The following is a 14,883-nucleotide window of genomic DNA, read 5'->3' on the forward strand; positions in this document are numbered from 1 at the left end:
CAGAGGTGGAATCCCACAGAGTGGGAAGACCCCGGCAAGTAGCGTAGATTTTTTTCTAAATGTCATTCTGTAAATTGGCCTCTATATAAGTTTGGGGGGATAACAGGCCTGTATAGTATTACGATTTAACTCAGAGTCCCCTTAAGGTGTTATTTAAAAAAATTTTTTAATTAAAAAAATTTTTTTTCATTCTCACAAACTTAACTCTAGAACCCCTAAGTTTTGAGAGTAGACTCTGTCAGTGTATGATCTGTCCTTGTCCTAATTGATTACCTCACAGTCTTGGGTGGGCCAGAGTCTGAAAGGGGGACTCCTTCAGAAGAGTCATTTTGGGAATTTCACCAGTGGTCTCTAGAGCATTAATACTCCAGGTGAAACATCAGTAGAGAAGATCAGACCTCAACTGGGAGTTGCAACTGGAAGTTTTCTTGTAGGACACAATGAAGGACTAAACTAAGACAGAAAGTTGTCACATCTGGGAATGGAGCCGTGATCTACAGATCAGAAGGCAACATAACTCTGAATTTCTATGTACTGGTCAGGATTTTCCTGGGTCAAGAAAGGGGAATATTTTTTTGGCATTACAACGAGCAATGTCTCCTTTAAATATCTGTCATGCTGAGTAAGGTGGGGGATGAAATGGTGTAAACTCTGCCGAAGATGTCTTAACAACTTGAAGCACGTCATGTGCCAGGCCATTCCAGCCACCCCTGGCCCTGCCCATGCTGATTATAAGATTTTCTCATTGGATGGGAGCCCTGCAGGTGAGGTTTCTTAGTCAGGGTGTGTTGATAGTCAGGGTGTTTAGTGACGTAGATGGGGTTCCTTTGGAATTCCGGCAGCTAAGTCCACCAGAGTCACAGAAGGTCAGCTCAGGACATCTGAGGAGGTGACAGCCTGGAGTAGCCTTGCTCATCTGCCGGTGGGGAGCTCTTGTTTCTGCAGCAAGGCTCGGCAGGGTTGACAGAAGCAGTGTCCGATACTGCAGGTGGCCGTGAAAGATGCTGCAGGCTTGGGCTGAAGTGTGTCTGTCTTTGGCACCATAGCTGTTCCCCAGTTTCCTCAGCTCCAGATGGAGTGTGTCCCAGGGACCACACAGAGCTTTGTTTAAATGCTCACATTAGCAGAAGGACGGGGATCCCATTGAATCATCATCTCCTGTCAAGAAGCCAAGAGTTGTTCAGAATGAAAACAGAGTTTTTCCCAAAGAGGCTAAATCCCTAGTACTAATTAGTCGCAGTGGTAGCGTATGTCGGGGGTGGTGGTGGTAGTAATCCTGTGCCTCTACTGTTCTAAATAGGAGCGATCTTTATGCTCACAGTCTGAGCCACAGGATGAGTAACCTTGACCCCTAAGACCCCTCATTAGACTCACGTGTGTGTGAGTCCTGCAGAAATTGTGGAATGCTTCTCCCCCTTGTTGGGTCCAGACATTTGGAATGAATAAATTAAGGGGTGGTGGTAACATGGTCATTGTCATTGCAGACAATGTGGTATTTATGTATGGGCACTAGCTGTCTTTCTCATGGGCTCAGTAACAAGGGTAAGCTTGATCTTTCATCATGAACCACTGGGGTGTTCTTTATACACAGAGGCTGCAGCAGCTGAAAATAGCCCAAACATCTTGTTATTTTGTCTTTCCCAATTTTTGCCTATTCATATCCCAGAATAAAAGACAGCCTGTTCAGCCTTTCCAAAGATTTGAAGAACATTATCTATTTGCTTTCCAAGTACCCATAAAAGACAGCTATCTATGCTCATTTTGCCTGGATGAGGGCATTCATCTATTTATCCATTCAATAGATATTTATTAAACGCCTACTATGTGCCGGGCACTGTGCTAGCTGCTACGTGAATATTGCTACATGAAAAAGACAAAGGCCAAAAATTGCCAAACAAGTCTAAGTTGATTTTGGTGTACACATCTTCCTGACTTCTGGTCCCGTGCTCTGACCACAACCCTTCACCACTAGACCACACTTCCCCAAATAAATAACTACTTCTGCATGCTGGGTATGGGCTGTGTGCGGCAGCATTTACGTAGGCGGCACGGATAGCAGCCTTTCACTTAATGTTGCAATAACACCAGGCTAAACAATGTGCACTAACTTCAAAAGTTATCGAACAGCTTGATGCAGGTCAGGTCTCTTCATTCAAGTGCCATGGGGAGAGTGTGAAATAGGAAAAGTCTGTGTCTGACAAGGAAACTGCAGAAGATGAATGAATTTGTTTTCAATTTGGATTAAAATCAGATGTGGGATTTTACCCTCCTTTTCACTTTTGGGTCCCCAGATAAGAGGAACTCAGCACATAGATAATCATGAACTACACAAGTTTTGGTTTTATATGCTCAGACTTGTCCAGAACACAGAATCCCTGCCCTGCTGGAAGGCAGCACCATGCTCACAGACACACACACACCCCTGTCTCAAAGTCACCCTGACCTTTGCAAATGGCAAAGATAATTTCATAGGTTGGTTCTGATTTGGCTTTATTTTTAGGCTACCTTGGGTGAGCTCCACTTTTTTTTTTGAGACAGAGTCTCGCTTTGTTGCCCGGGCTAGAGTGAGTGCCGTGGCATCAGTCTAGCTCACAGCAACCTCAAACTCCTGGACTTAAGTGATCCTACTGCCTCAGCCTCCCGAGTAGCTGGGACTACAGGCATGCGCCACCATGCCCGGCTAATTTTTTGTATATATATTTTAGTTGTCCATATAATTTCTTTCTATTTTTAGTAGAGACGGGGTCTCACTCTTGCTCAGGCTGGTCTCGAACTCCTGACCTTGAGCGATCCACCCGCCTCGGCCTCCCAGAGTGCTAGGATTACAGGCGTGAGCCACCGCGCCCGGCCGAGCTCCACTTTTTAAAATGTGATTTTGCAGTCCCGAAACGGATACCCTGAGTAGATTGAGATGTGAGAATATGTTAGAATAATCCTGTGATTATTTTGGGTGTTAGTGGGGCAGGAGAGGGAGTCTGAGATTCAATCATCCTATACTACCACTTGTGGTTGAATGCCTGCTAGCCTGCTTCTGACCCTTTTCAATCTCTGTCATTTCATTACCCGGGAGAACAGAGGATCCAGGCCCCATGTCTGTACTGCAGTCACTTCCTCTGGGACCTGTCCCCAAACCCTCCTCTGCATTTTGTAGCACCCTGTTCTTACCTCTGTCAAACCATTTACCGCTGCCCTGCAATCCTATATTGACTTGTTGGTCTTTCACTTGAGGCTGGAACCTCTCTGAGGGTCGGGACAGGTCCATCCTGTTTATTAGAGTACGCACCAGTCCCCAGCCCAGTGCCAGGCCACATGAGGCTCTCAATGGTTGCTTATAACTAAAAGAATAAATGAATTCGTGGTCTGTCATTTTCAGAGGATGGATGTATTGTCTCCAACTCTCTGGTCATAATGATGCCAGGAAGGAAAGAGTTAAGCTATTTGGAGGAAACAGGCTCACTCAAAGACCCTTTTCCTTTTTTATTGGCAAAGGCAGGATAAGTGATATATGAGATAAATCTCGGATATAAAATCTTGACACATCTTTTAGGTATTGGCCTGAGCTGCTTCAGACCTGAAGGGGAAGTAAATCAAATCATTCTAGGTTTTCTCTTAAGTGGCCCAGAGATCCAGCTGTGCATGGAAGGCAAGTCTAGACCCAGGAATTCAAAGCTTGACCTACTTTGTCCAAAGCTAATAATAAGAGGAGAGATGGATTTGCCTTCATAACCTTTCTTCCCTCTCCCTTCCTCCCTCCCTCTCTCTCTCTTTCTTTCATCAGGGATAGTGAAGGGCCAAATGACAGAATTAGGAGAACCAAAGGTCTCAGAATTGCTTTGGGATTCAGAGCAGCTCCAAGAAGTCTGTGTTTGTGTATTATGTGTGTTTTTCCTTTTCTCTCCCTTTTTTTTTTTTTTTTTTGAGTGAGGGAAAAAAAAAGCGCCTAAATTCCCACCAACATAAACCAATGACATACAATGATGAAATTCTGTTTTCACCTCTGCCTGTGACAGGGAATGCAAAAATAGCAAGTGCCCCAGTTCCACGAATCCCGGCCTCCCTGCCCTCCCCTTTCCCTCCGGGTTGGGATCTCTAAGAATGGAGGTTAGCTCACAGCCCCGCGCGAGCCGCGCTCAGCCCCCCGGACGGGCGGATGATGTCAGGCGACGGGAGCGGCCGCAGCCGGGCCGGGGAGGCCGCAGCCCCTGGGGAGCGGGGAGGGCGGCCTCGCCAGGCCGACGGCGCGCCCGGCCGTGCGGCGTCGCCTGACAACGGCCCTGGCGGCGCTGTGTTGCTGTAAACAGCCGCTTCTCTGTTACTATCTATAGCAGGATCGCCTGGCTCCCGGGTGCGGCGGCTGGAGGCAGGTCTGCGGTCCCGCTCCCCGCGCGCTCCGAACGATCCGCCCACTCCTCTGATCCTGCCTGGTCCCTTTCCAGGTGCCCACCGCGGGCCCAGACCCCCGGGCCCGAAGAGTGGGGGAGGGGATACGGGGGCTCTGCGTGGACCTGAGGCTTCGCGCCCCAGAGGTGGCCGGCGCGCTGGGGCCGAGTCCGGGTAGCGTGATCCGGGCGGTCCTTTGCAGAAGGGCAGGAGGCTGGGGGTGTCGGGGGGCGTGGCGCATTCTGGAGCACCTTGCCACCCCAAAGTTCGGTTTTCCAGGACGCGGAGCAGCGCCCGGGGTCCCAGCCGCCGAGGTAACCGGCCTGGGCGCTGCGGGACACTGTCCTTCCAGCACCCCCCCCCTCCTCCTCCCTTCCAGTCAGAGCTGGAAAATCACCCGCAGCGCGCTCCCTGTAAGCCCAGCTTCCTGGCGGGACCGAACCAGCCCCCCAGTGAGGACTTACGTTCCCCCAAGAAGCTCACCCCACCTTGTTATCCCGAACTGGCCACTCTGCCCACATAACGCACCCTCGCCCCCTACCCGTACCCTAGCTCAGAACGAGGCAAACGACCCCTTCAGATATCCTTGCACTTAGGTTTTGCACAATGTTTATCAGCTAGTGTCGCGGGGATTTGACAGTAACATTAGTATTCCCACATATGGCCGAGAAAAAAAAAATGAGCTGTCTTCCTTAAAAACAAAAAATAAAAATAAAAATTCAAGTACCCTATATCGTAGATAAAGTAGGTTATCGTATTCTCTTGTTTTGGATCCTCCACTTTCTGCTTCCAAACGCAGTAACAGTCCTAGTATTGCTCGAGCCCGGGGCTGAGGGTCTGCTTGGACATTCTGCACCGACTTAGGGCTAGGATTGGGAATGGGGTAGGGGCGCATTCCTTCGGGAGCCCAGGCTTAAGCCCTCGGGGCCGTGTACCTGAAGCTGTTCCTCCATACCTGCGCCTCAGGACAGTCCCCAGTTTCTGTACAATGGTATGGAGGAGCCCCTCGCCCCATCCCCCCGACCCGGGGAACAACGGTCCGCATTGAACCAGGTGCGAATGTTCGCTGGCCTTCTGCGCCTTTCCCGCCTCCCCTCCCCCGGCCGCGGCCCCCGCCTCCCCCCGCGCTGCACCCTCGGTGTTGGCTGCAGCCCGCGAGCAGTTCCCGTCAATCCCTCCCCCCTTTCACAGGATGTCCATATTAGGACATCTGCGTCAGCAGGTTTCCACGGCGGTTCCCTGTAGTCGCGGGGGGAGCCATCCCCGAAGTCCCTCACCTTGAGGGGTCTATGAGACCCCTAAGACCAGGATTTCGAAATGCTTGCAGGACAAGGACACACACCAAGACGGGGACAGGGGGCTGCGAGGGCGGCGGGGGTGGCCTGGTGGCTGTAGAGGCGGCCGGGTCAGCGCGCCACCCCTCTGGCGCCGCAGTGGTTGCGCCCGGTGACGCGTGGTGCTCATTCATAAGGCTATTATAAAAGCGGTGGCTGCGGCGGCTCGTACTCCAACAGCATCCGCAGCGAGCAGCCGAGAAGCCGAGACTGAGCCGGCGGCGGCGGCGCAGCGAGTGAGCAGTGACCGCGCTCCTACCCAGCTCTGCTCCACAGCTCCCACCTGTCTCCGCCCCTCGGCCCCTCGCCCGGCTTTGACTAACCGCGACCATGATGTTCTCCGGCTTCAACGCCGACTACGAGGCGTCTTCCTCCCGCTGCAGCAGCGCTTCCCCGGCCGGGGACAGTCTCTCCTACTACCACTCTCCCGCCGACTCTTTCTCCAGCATGGGCTCTCCCGTCAACGCGCAGGTAAGGCTGGCTTCGCGCCGCCGCGGGGCCGGGGGCTGGGGTCGCCAAGGAGGCGGCACTGGGGCGGGACGCTCGGGGAGACGAGTCGGGGTGCCCCTTGCGCTGGGGAGGAGGCTACCACGGCCAGCCGAGCCCTAGCCCTGGGACTCGTGCTGAGCGCACGCACGCTTGCCATAGTAATTGCTGCTCCACTCCGGCGGCAGGTTCATTCTGAGCAGCCCCGGGTCCGTACTCTGTAACTGGTCTCTGATAGTAGCTGGGACAAACGTGTCCCAAGCACAGACTCGCTAACTAGAGCCTGGCTCCTCGGGGGAGGCGGCAAAAAGCGGCAATGCCCCCTCCCCCGGCAGCCTGGAGCAAGGAGGAGGGGTGAGGGAGGAGGGTGCAGCAGGCGGGTGTGTAAGGCAGTTTCATTGATAAAAAGCGAGTTCATTCTGGAGACTCCGGAGCGGCGCCTGCGTCAGAGCAGACGTCAGGGATATTTATAACAAACCCCCTTTCAAGCGAGTGATGCTGGAGGGATAACGGGAGCGCAGCAGCAGGACGGAGGAGAAAGGCACTGCGCTGCGGAATTCTTGGGAGGAAACGGGGAGACCTTTCATCCAGGTTGGGGGACATATAAGAGGACCGGAGCCAGCCATGACAGGACTGCCTCTTTCCCTGCTGCATGCGGCACCGGGAACTCGGCTCGCCCCACCTGTGTCGGGAACCTGTTCACTCACGTCAGCTTTCTCCTTCTGTTTCCTTCTAGGACTTCTGCACGGACCTGGCCGTGTCTAGTGCCAACTTCATCCCCACGGTGACTGCCATCTCTACCAGTCCAGACCTGCAGTGGCTGGTGCAGCCCACTTTGGTCTCCTCCGTGGCTCCATCGCAGACCAGAGCCCCCCACCCCTACGGAGTCCCCGCCCCCTCGGCGGGGGCTTACTCTAGGACCGGAGTCGTGAAGAACATGACGGGAGGCAGAGCACAGAGCATTGGCAGGAGGGGCAAGGTGGAACAGGTGAGGAGCTCTTCTGTGCCTCCCCTGGGAAGGGGGGGGCAGGGGGGACATCTTTGGAGATGGAGGAACACAGTAGAGAGGGTGAAGCCACTGATGGAATTGACTGCACATCCCGCACTGGAAACCCTGGCTCCAAGCCCTTCCATCCCAAGTCACACTCTGATAGTCTTACCCCAAGAAGAACCCTAATAGTTTCTTCCCTAAGTTTCCTATCTCATGCTTTTAGTCTGGGCTCTTCTTTGTTCTCTTGCTAGAGGATCTTATTTTCAATGCAAGTCACACCCAGCCTGCAACTGCAGGTTAGAAATGGCTTCACAAAAGATGTGCCAGGAAGCTGGGAAGCTGCAGGAGCCAGTTCTACTGGAGTGGTGAATGGAGGTGATGGCAGACACCGTTACTGAATGTTGGTCTTTTTCATCCTTATTCTAGCTCTCTCCAGAAGAAGAAGAGAAAAGGAGAATCCGAAGGGAAAGGAATAAGATGGCTGCAGCCAAGTGCCGGAACCGGAGAAGGGAGCTGACCGATACACTCCAAGCGGTAGGTAGACCCTGTGGGTCAGTCCCTTTTAAAACTTAAGGGGAAAATTGGAGTTTGGGCATAAGGGAGCAGGGCCCTTGAATGAGACTGTGTCTTATGTGTTCTTTGATCCCTCTGTATGCAGGAGACAGACCAACTAGAAGATGAGAAGTCTGCTCTGCAGACTGAGATTGCCAACCTGCTGAAGGAGAAGGAAAAGCTAGAGTTCATCCTGGCAGCTCACCGACCTGCCTGCAAGATCCCCGATGACCTGGGCTTCCCAGAAGAGATGTCTGTGGCTTCTCTTGATCTGAGTGGGGGCCTGCCCGAGGCTGCCACCCCAGAGTCTGAGGAGGCCTTCACCCTGCCGCTCCTCAATGACCCTGAGCCCAAGCCCTCGGTGGAGCCCGTCAAGAGCATCAGCAACATGGAGCTGAAGGCCGAGCCCTTTGATGACTTCATGTTCCCAGCATCGTCCAGGCCCAGCGGCTCCGAGACAGCCCGCTCTGTGCCAGACATGGACCTGTCTGGTTCCTTCTATGCAGCAGACTGGGAGCCCCTGCACAGCGGCTCCCTGGGGATGGGGCCCATGGCCACAGAGCTGGAGCCGCTGTGCACCCCGGTGGTCACCTGCACTCCCAGCTGCACCACTTACACGTCTTCCTTTGTCTTCACCTACCCGGAGTCTGACTCCTTCCCCAGCTGCGCGGCTGCCCACCGCAAGGGCAGCAGCAGCAACGAGCCCTCCTCTGACTCGCTCAGCTCACCCACGCTGTTGGCCCTGTGAGCGGGCAGGGAAGGGCAGGCAGCCGGCACACACAGGTGCCACTGCCTGAGCTGGTGCATTACAGAGAGGAGAAACACGTCTTCCCTAGAGGGTTCCCGTAGACCTAGGGAGGACCTTATCTGTGCGTGAAACACACCAGGCTGTGGGCCTCAAGGACTTGAAAGCATCCACGTGTGGACTCAAGTCCTTACCTCTTCCGGAGATGTAGCAAAACGCATGGAGTGTGTATTGTTCCCAGTGACACATCTGAGAGCTGGTAGTTAGTAGCATGTTGAGCCAGGCCTGGGTCTGTGTCTCTTTTCTCTTTCTCCTTAGTCTTCTCATAGCATTAACTAATCTATTGGGTTCATTATTGGAATTAACCTGGTGCTGGATATTTTCAAATTGTATCTAGTGCAGCTGATTTTAACAATAACTACTGTGTTCCTGGCAATAGTGTGTTCTGATTAGAAATGACCAATATTTAACTAAGAAACGATATGACTTTATTTTCTAGTAGATAGAAATAAATAGCTATATCCATGTACTGTAGTTTTTCTTCAACATCAATGTTCATTGTAATGTTACTGATCATGCATTGTTGAGGTGGTCTGAATGTTCTGACATTAACAGTTTTCCATGAAAACGTTTTATTGTGTTTTTAATTTATTTATTAAGATGGATTCTCAGATATTTATATTTTTATTTTATTTTTTTCTACCTTGAGGTCTTTTGACATGTGGAAAGTGAATTTGAATGAAAAATTTAAGCATTGTTTGCTTATTGTTCCAAAACATTGTCAATAAAAGCATTTAAGTTGAATGCGACCAATCCTTGTGCTCTTTCTGGAAGTTTTGTAAGTTTCTGAAAGGAGTTCTTGGAGACCAGTTTGTCAAGAAAGGTAGCTCCTGGAGGGGGACACACCCTCTGTCTGATCTCTTATCAAAGAGGAGAAGGAAATCCTAGAGCTTATTTTGGAATATTTTACAATATTCCTATGGCAATGCTACTTACATTTGCTACTTACTGATTCTGGGGGCAGGAACCTGCTATGCAACAGCATTTGTGGGAACACATCTTCCCGCTTTTAATTCTGTTTTGGTAGTCAAAGGGGGTAATATTTAAATCTAGTTGTGCTAATGTTAAATTTCAATGTCTTAATCTTAAAGGAATCCTTTTAGCAAACAGAACTAAGCTTTGCACAAACTATTTTAACTTTTTATTCCCACAACATCATGTGAAGCTTACTCCTACCTTAAAGGTGAGAGAATTTAAGAGTGGTTGGGATAAATGACTTTCTTAATATTCCACTATTAGGATTAGAATCTTAACTTCCCACTCTTTGTCCTATCCAGCAGCCTGATCTACCTCTTAATACTTGGTTCAAAAAAAGTTTGCACTTGATTATAAAAAACCCACTTTTCAGTCCTTAACTCTAACATACGTACATTTAGTTGGACTGTCTTATTCTCCAAAGGAAAAGAGGGATATTGTCCCATCCCTTAGTAATAAATGCATTGTAAGGCATTGAATTTCTTTAACACTAAATGCTCTTTATTCAAGTTACATGGGGCGAGAGGGTGGGGAAGAGAAAAATCTCCTCTGATCCTTCTGTAAACAAAGTTACATAATAGCTCAAGAAAGAGAAGTCAACATGACTCTGAATGAGCTTTAACTTAGAAACTTTATCAGTTTAAGGAAGAACGTGACCTTTGTCTGGGACGCCTCTGGTCATGGGGCACGTACACGTACACGTACATGGACAAACCATAAAGAAAGGAGACTGTGCCCTTGTCCCCTGCTCTCAGGTGTCACACAGGCACCAGGCCTGGACGCCAGGGACTATGTTTCCACACATGCTAAGTGGAAGAGGAGCACGGTGCCAGCCTTCTAATGCTCTGGTGATAATGAAAAACACTGGGTGTTTATGGGGTGTCACACTTAGTCACGGTAAAAGTTTTACTTTAAAATGACAGTTCCATTGAGGTTGATGGTCTTGTCTATGATTTCCTTGCTCCTCCTGTAATAACTGACATTTGAAAGCAGCTGACTTAGGGCTCTATAGGTCACTACGATATCACAGACCACTTGAGGATTGTTTCTGCCAGTCTTGCAATAACAAAAGTGGCCTTAGGCTTGCTGTTTGCTGTTCAAAGGGTAAATATTCTACAGCCTTTAAATATGACCTAAACTAAATACAGAATGTAACTAACACTTGGATCTGGAATAACAAGGTGATATGTCCCATAAGGAACCCTGCTGGCTTCCGTAAGTGTGCAGTAGTAACAACCTGAGCAAGAAGATTTCCCACATAGAGAAGAGCAGCTGGACCTGCTGCCCTGGACGTTGATCTGCTCCTGGGAACCTCACTAATGGTCCCTGTCAGCCCCCCATGTTGACCACAGAGAGAGAGAGCGTTGCTTCCCTTTGACAGCCCTGGCCGACGCCCAGACATAGGGTCCCCAGCAGACTGAGACCAGTCTGCTCCATCAATACGACCGAGTTAAAGGTCCAGGGAGGCGTAATCTCTTTAACAGGCTTCTCAGAGGCCATAGGGTCCCCATAAGTTGACACCCTGCCAAGCTCCCTGCCGACCACTTTCATGGGATTGAGAGAAGAAAGGAATTCGCTCTTTCCAGCTGAAGGGTTCCTTCCACACCTGCTTTTACTGACTCAGGATTCAATAACTCCCATGGATGATTAACTCTGAGAATGTCAACTTTCTTTTGGAAAAGACTTTGTTGGATCCCTGCCCACGAGGTATGGCCTCACATTAGTCTCAGTAAACCAGTTATCTCACGGCACCTCCGTTCAACATCGACACAAGACATATACATTTAACAGAAGCGGGTGGAGGCAGGGGTCATTTCTTTACGGGGACCACGTCCAGTTTAGCTCACCAGTGGATCCCCAATTAGCTCTGTGCTTGGCACATAGTATAGGGTTAATGGATATTTTGCTTAGTGGGTTAATGAATAAATTCTGCACTATTTCTACCAGTAGAAATATATTCCACACATATCCTCCATCTTCTCCTCTCCTGGGCCCCATTAGGATATCAAGCAATGGGGATTGCGCGTCTTTTATGTCTGGCTGCAAACACACACCCCACTTCCATCCTTGGCCCTTGGAATTCCTTCACTGCCTCCCCTGGATTACCTGTGCCAATTCAACTTCAAAGTGAATGTATTGCCATTGGGCTTCTGGTTCCTAATTAATTTTAGATGGAAAAAGGGTAGAAAAAATATTTATCTCTGTAGAATTGTGGATTGTGATTCTGCACTGTCTTTGCACATCACTGCATCTTGTGTAATTATCAAAATTAAAGGGTAGCATTTAACAATTTGTTCTAATACCAGTAATTTTGTATCAACAGCAATTCCCATGTGTAAATGAAAGGAAATCAATTATGCTATCCTTAATTAATAGACAAAGAAAGGACTGAGGCACAGTAAAAGTTCTCAGATGATTACCCCAGGGAAATCATCTGCAGTTTCAATGTTTTTCAAGTAAAAAAAACAAAAAGAAATTAATCTTTAAACTGTGTATAGGACTCCTTCCAAACATAGAATAAGCAAATTCCTCAAAAAATAAATGGGATACAGGCATCATTTGAATGCTGATTAGCAGAGTGCTTTAAATTAATTCCTCTCCAACTCCATCTCATGTCCGCTCTCCTGCAGGCACTCTGCTCCTAGGACTTCTTTCCATTCCTGACACATATAGAATGCTTGTTCCTGCAGCAGAGCCTTTGCACTTGCTGTGTCTGCCTGCGCCTCTTTCCCCAGGCTGTCTCCTTGCTGTTCAAGACTCAGTTCAAAGAACATCTCCTCCAAGAGGGCTTCCCTGGTCACTCCATCTAGGGTAACTTCTGCACACACTCCCTCCCCAGGACTCTCTCATTACCCTGCTTTGTTTTTCACCACATGTATCACTATCTCTAACATCTAATTTATATTTTCTTTTCCTTTTAAAATTTTTTCTGCCCCTCACCACTGGACAGTAAGTTCCATTGGAGCAGGCACCCTTTCTGTCTTGAGCACATCTGTATTTCCAGTGTCTATTAGGCACTGAAATGCTTGTTGGATGAATGGAGATGGATGAGTGAACGAATGCAGATGAAAATTACAAAAATGTCTAAAGGGAGATAGCTAGAACTTAAAAGTGAAGATGAACTGTGTACTTCATAGATTTCTTCCAAGATAGAAGAGTATGCCCATTTGTTTAAAGAATTATTGGCAAGGGCTCTACAATATTAAGATGAGGAACTAGCTACCTTGGGAAGGAATTTTAAGGGGTGCCAAAAATACAAGTAAACTGCAGGTCAGTGACACTTCTAGACTAATTACAGATTTAGGAATTATTTCACCATCAAATGCAGAGTGGATGCATATAAAAATCTAGGTATAATCATCTCAAAGAAACAAACAAAACATGTTTTTCATTCGGATTGATAAAAAATTTTCAGACTATCACGCAAATCCATTTGAGTCGTTGGTTCCTAGCACTCAGTGTGCTAAATGGTAAAACCTATAATTTAGTCTGCATTAGAAGAACAAGGGTTGGCCACTAACAATATCATTATCAATATCAATGTCATTATCATAATCATTTGCCAAGGATATGTCCAGACCTGAAGAAACGCAGGTGGGAATAATTGAATCCTGATGAATGAGTTCACAGTCTATGAAGGAGGCTGCTTGGATAGATTTCCATTTTCTTTGTACACCGGAAAAAGCAACAGAAACATAAACCAGTTTATATTAAAAATTGGTTTATTATTGTTAAAATGACTTATTCTAATGGTTCCACACACCAACTGTTGGACTAAACTACGACGTCTTTCCTTTGCCCAAGAAACATTGTTCAGCTGTTGAGGAGGATGCAGAGCGGAAAGGGGTCTGACCATTGTCTCAAGGAGGCTGCCTGGCCCGAGGGCCATCATTACTTGATAAGCCCTTTTGATTTTCAGCTCATGGTGCTTGGGTTTGGTTCAACCGGGTGATTAGGAGGTCTGAGAACCTGCAGGGATCTAATTGTCGGTTATGTTAGATGCAGGCCCATATGAAGGGGCCCCTGTTAAAGGGTCTGGAGCAAAAGGCAACATCTTCATCCAAAGTGTAAATGATCCAGGCTCCAGTGACTGCCATACTTACTTTGGGGAACAATTTATGGTCAGATCTGTGGAAGCAATGATTCGTTTTCAGGCTTTTTAGTCAATCATGTGACTATCATCACAGCTAAATTTATCAAAACAATATGACAAATTAATCTGGCTTTCAGAAAATGGATCCAGTTTAGCAGAGTGGTCCAGAGCATAGACTCAGCTTTGAATCCTGGCTCCTTGACTTTGGGGAAGTTATTTAACCTCTCTGCATCTTAGTTTCCCCACCTGTAAAATGGGGATAATAATTGTACGCACTTCTTGGGATTGTTGTGAGCAATAAATAAGTTAGTATGTATGGAGTGTATATTACAGTGCCTGGGCACACAGACGTTATGACAGCTGGTATTTATTATCTCTATAATTTAGGGAGATGGGGATCAGGGGAGCAAGCATGGGCTTCGTTTCATTCCAGAAAAAGTTTCTGGGTGTCTAGTATACATCAGTTGTTAAATTAAGCACGAGAAAGACAGAGTTCTGTCCTCAGGGAGTTAATGGTCTAGTAAGGGAGAAAGGCGTGCAAACACATACATTGTAATAGACTGTAACAATGGAAATTCATGCCACTTACACAGTTGCATAGAAGAGGGAGTGACAAACCCTATCTGGGGGAGTCTCTGAGGAAGGTGACCTCTGTGATGGGCTTTATAGGTGTATGGAATTTACTAGATGAGCAAGTGACAGGGTAGAGGGATTGCGGGCAGAGGAGTAGCACTGCGAAGGCACAGACTCGTAAAAAAACAACTCTGGCTTTGCTGGACTATAAATGGGGGGGCGCTGGGGGAGACGAGCGGGTGGAGATGTAAATTACACACATCACATAGTGCTTTTAATTTCATTTATATCAATATTGCAGCATCAAAGCAGAGGGGGCTGGAGGTAGGTCAAGAAGAGGTAACTGTAGCCAGATCACAAAGAGCCTGCTATTTTCTTAGTTCAGTTGTGTGTAGGCTGAACCAAGGCAGTGGTGGTGGGAATGGAAAGGGAACCAGAGGTAATTAGGGGGTAGGACTGTCAGGACTTGGTGATTGAGTGGATGTGGGAGGCCAGGGGGAGGGAGGGATCCAAGCTCACTCCCAGGTTCGCCAGGCTCCACACACAAGGAGGCTTGAGGTTCCACTGATGACTGCGTCACTATAGGAAGAAGAGCAGGTTTGGGGGGTAAAAATGTAAGTTCCATGTTGAACATGTGAGTTTGGGATGCCTGTGGAATATCCAGGGGGACATGTAGGCAGTTGGAATTGTACAA

The 14,883-nt window shown here is 48.4% G+C and overlaps 1 protein-coding gene across 1 annotated transcript; it reads left to right on the forward strand.

The window, feature by feature from the left end:
- Positions 1–5,889: 5,889 nt before the first annotated feature.
- On the forward strand, positions 5,890–9,297 carry FOS (Fos proto-oncogene, AP-1 transcription factor subunit). The gene is made up of 4 exons (XM_069465133.1): positions 5,890–6,185; positions 6,937–7,188; positions 7,618–7,725; positions 7,850–9,297. The coding sequence occupies exons 1-4, from the start codon at positions 6,045–6,047 to the stop codon at positions 8,489–8,491; spliced, it is 1,143 nt and encodes a 380-aa protein (XP_069321234.1). The 5' UTR covers positions 5,890–6,044; the 3' UTR covers positions 8,492–9,297.
- The last annotated feature ends 5,586 nt before the right edge of the window (positions 9,298–14,883 follow it).

Source organism: Eulemur rufifrons, chromosome 2 (assembly GCF_041146395.1).
Source record: "Eulemur rufifrons isolate Redbay chromosome 2, OSU_ERuf_1, whole genome shotgun sequence".
Classification (NCBI taxonomy): domain Eukaryota; kingdom Metazoa; phylum Chordata; class Mammalia; order Primates; family Lemuridae; genus Eulemur; species Eulemur rufifrons.

Coding starts and splice junctions, on each gene's coding strand:
- FOS (XM_069465133.1), top strand. CDS start 6,045: ATGATGTTCTCCGGCTTCAACGCCGACTACGAGGCGTCTTCCTCCCGC. Junction 6,186..6,936: donor GCTCTCCCGTCAACGCGCAG/GTAAGGCTGGCT, acceptor GTTTCCTTCTAG/GACTTCTGCACGGACCTGGC. Junction 7,726..7,849: donor TGACCGATACACTCCAAGCG/GTAGGTAGACCC, acceptor CTCTGTATGCAG/GAGACAGACCAACTAGAAGA.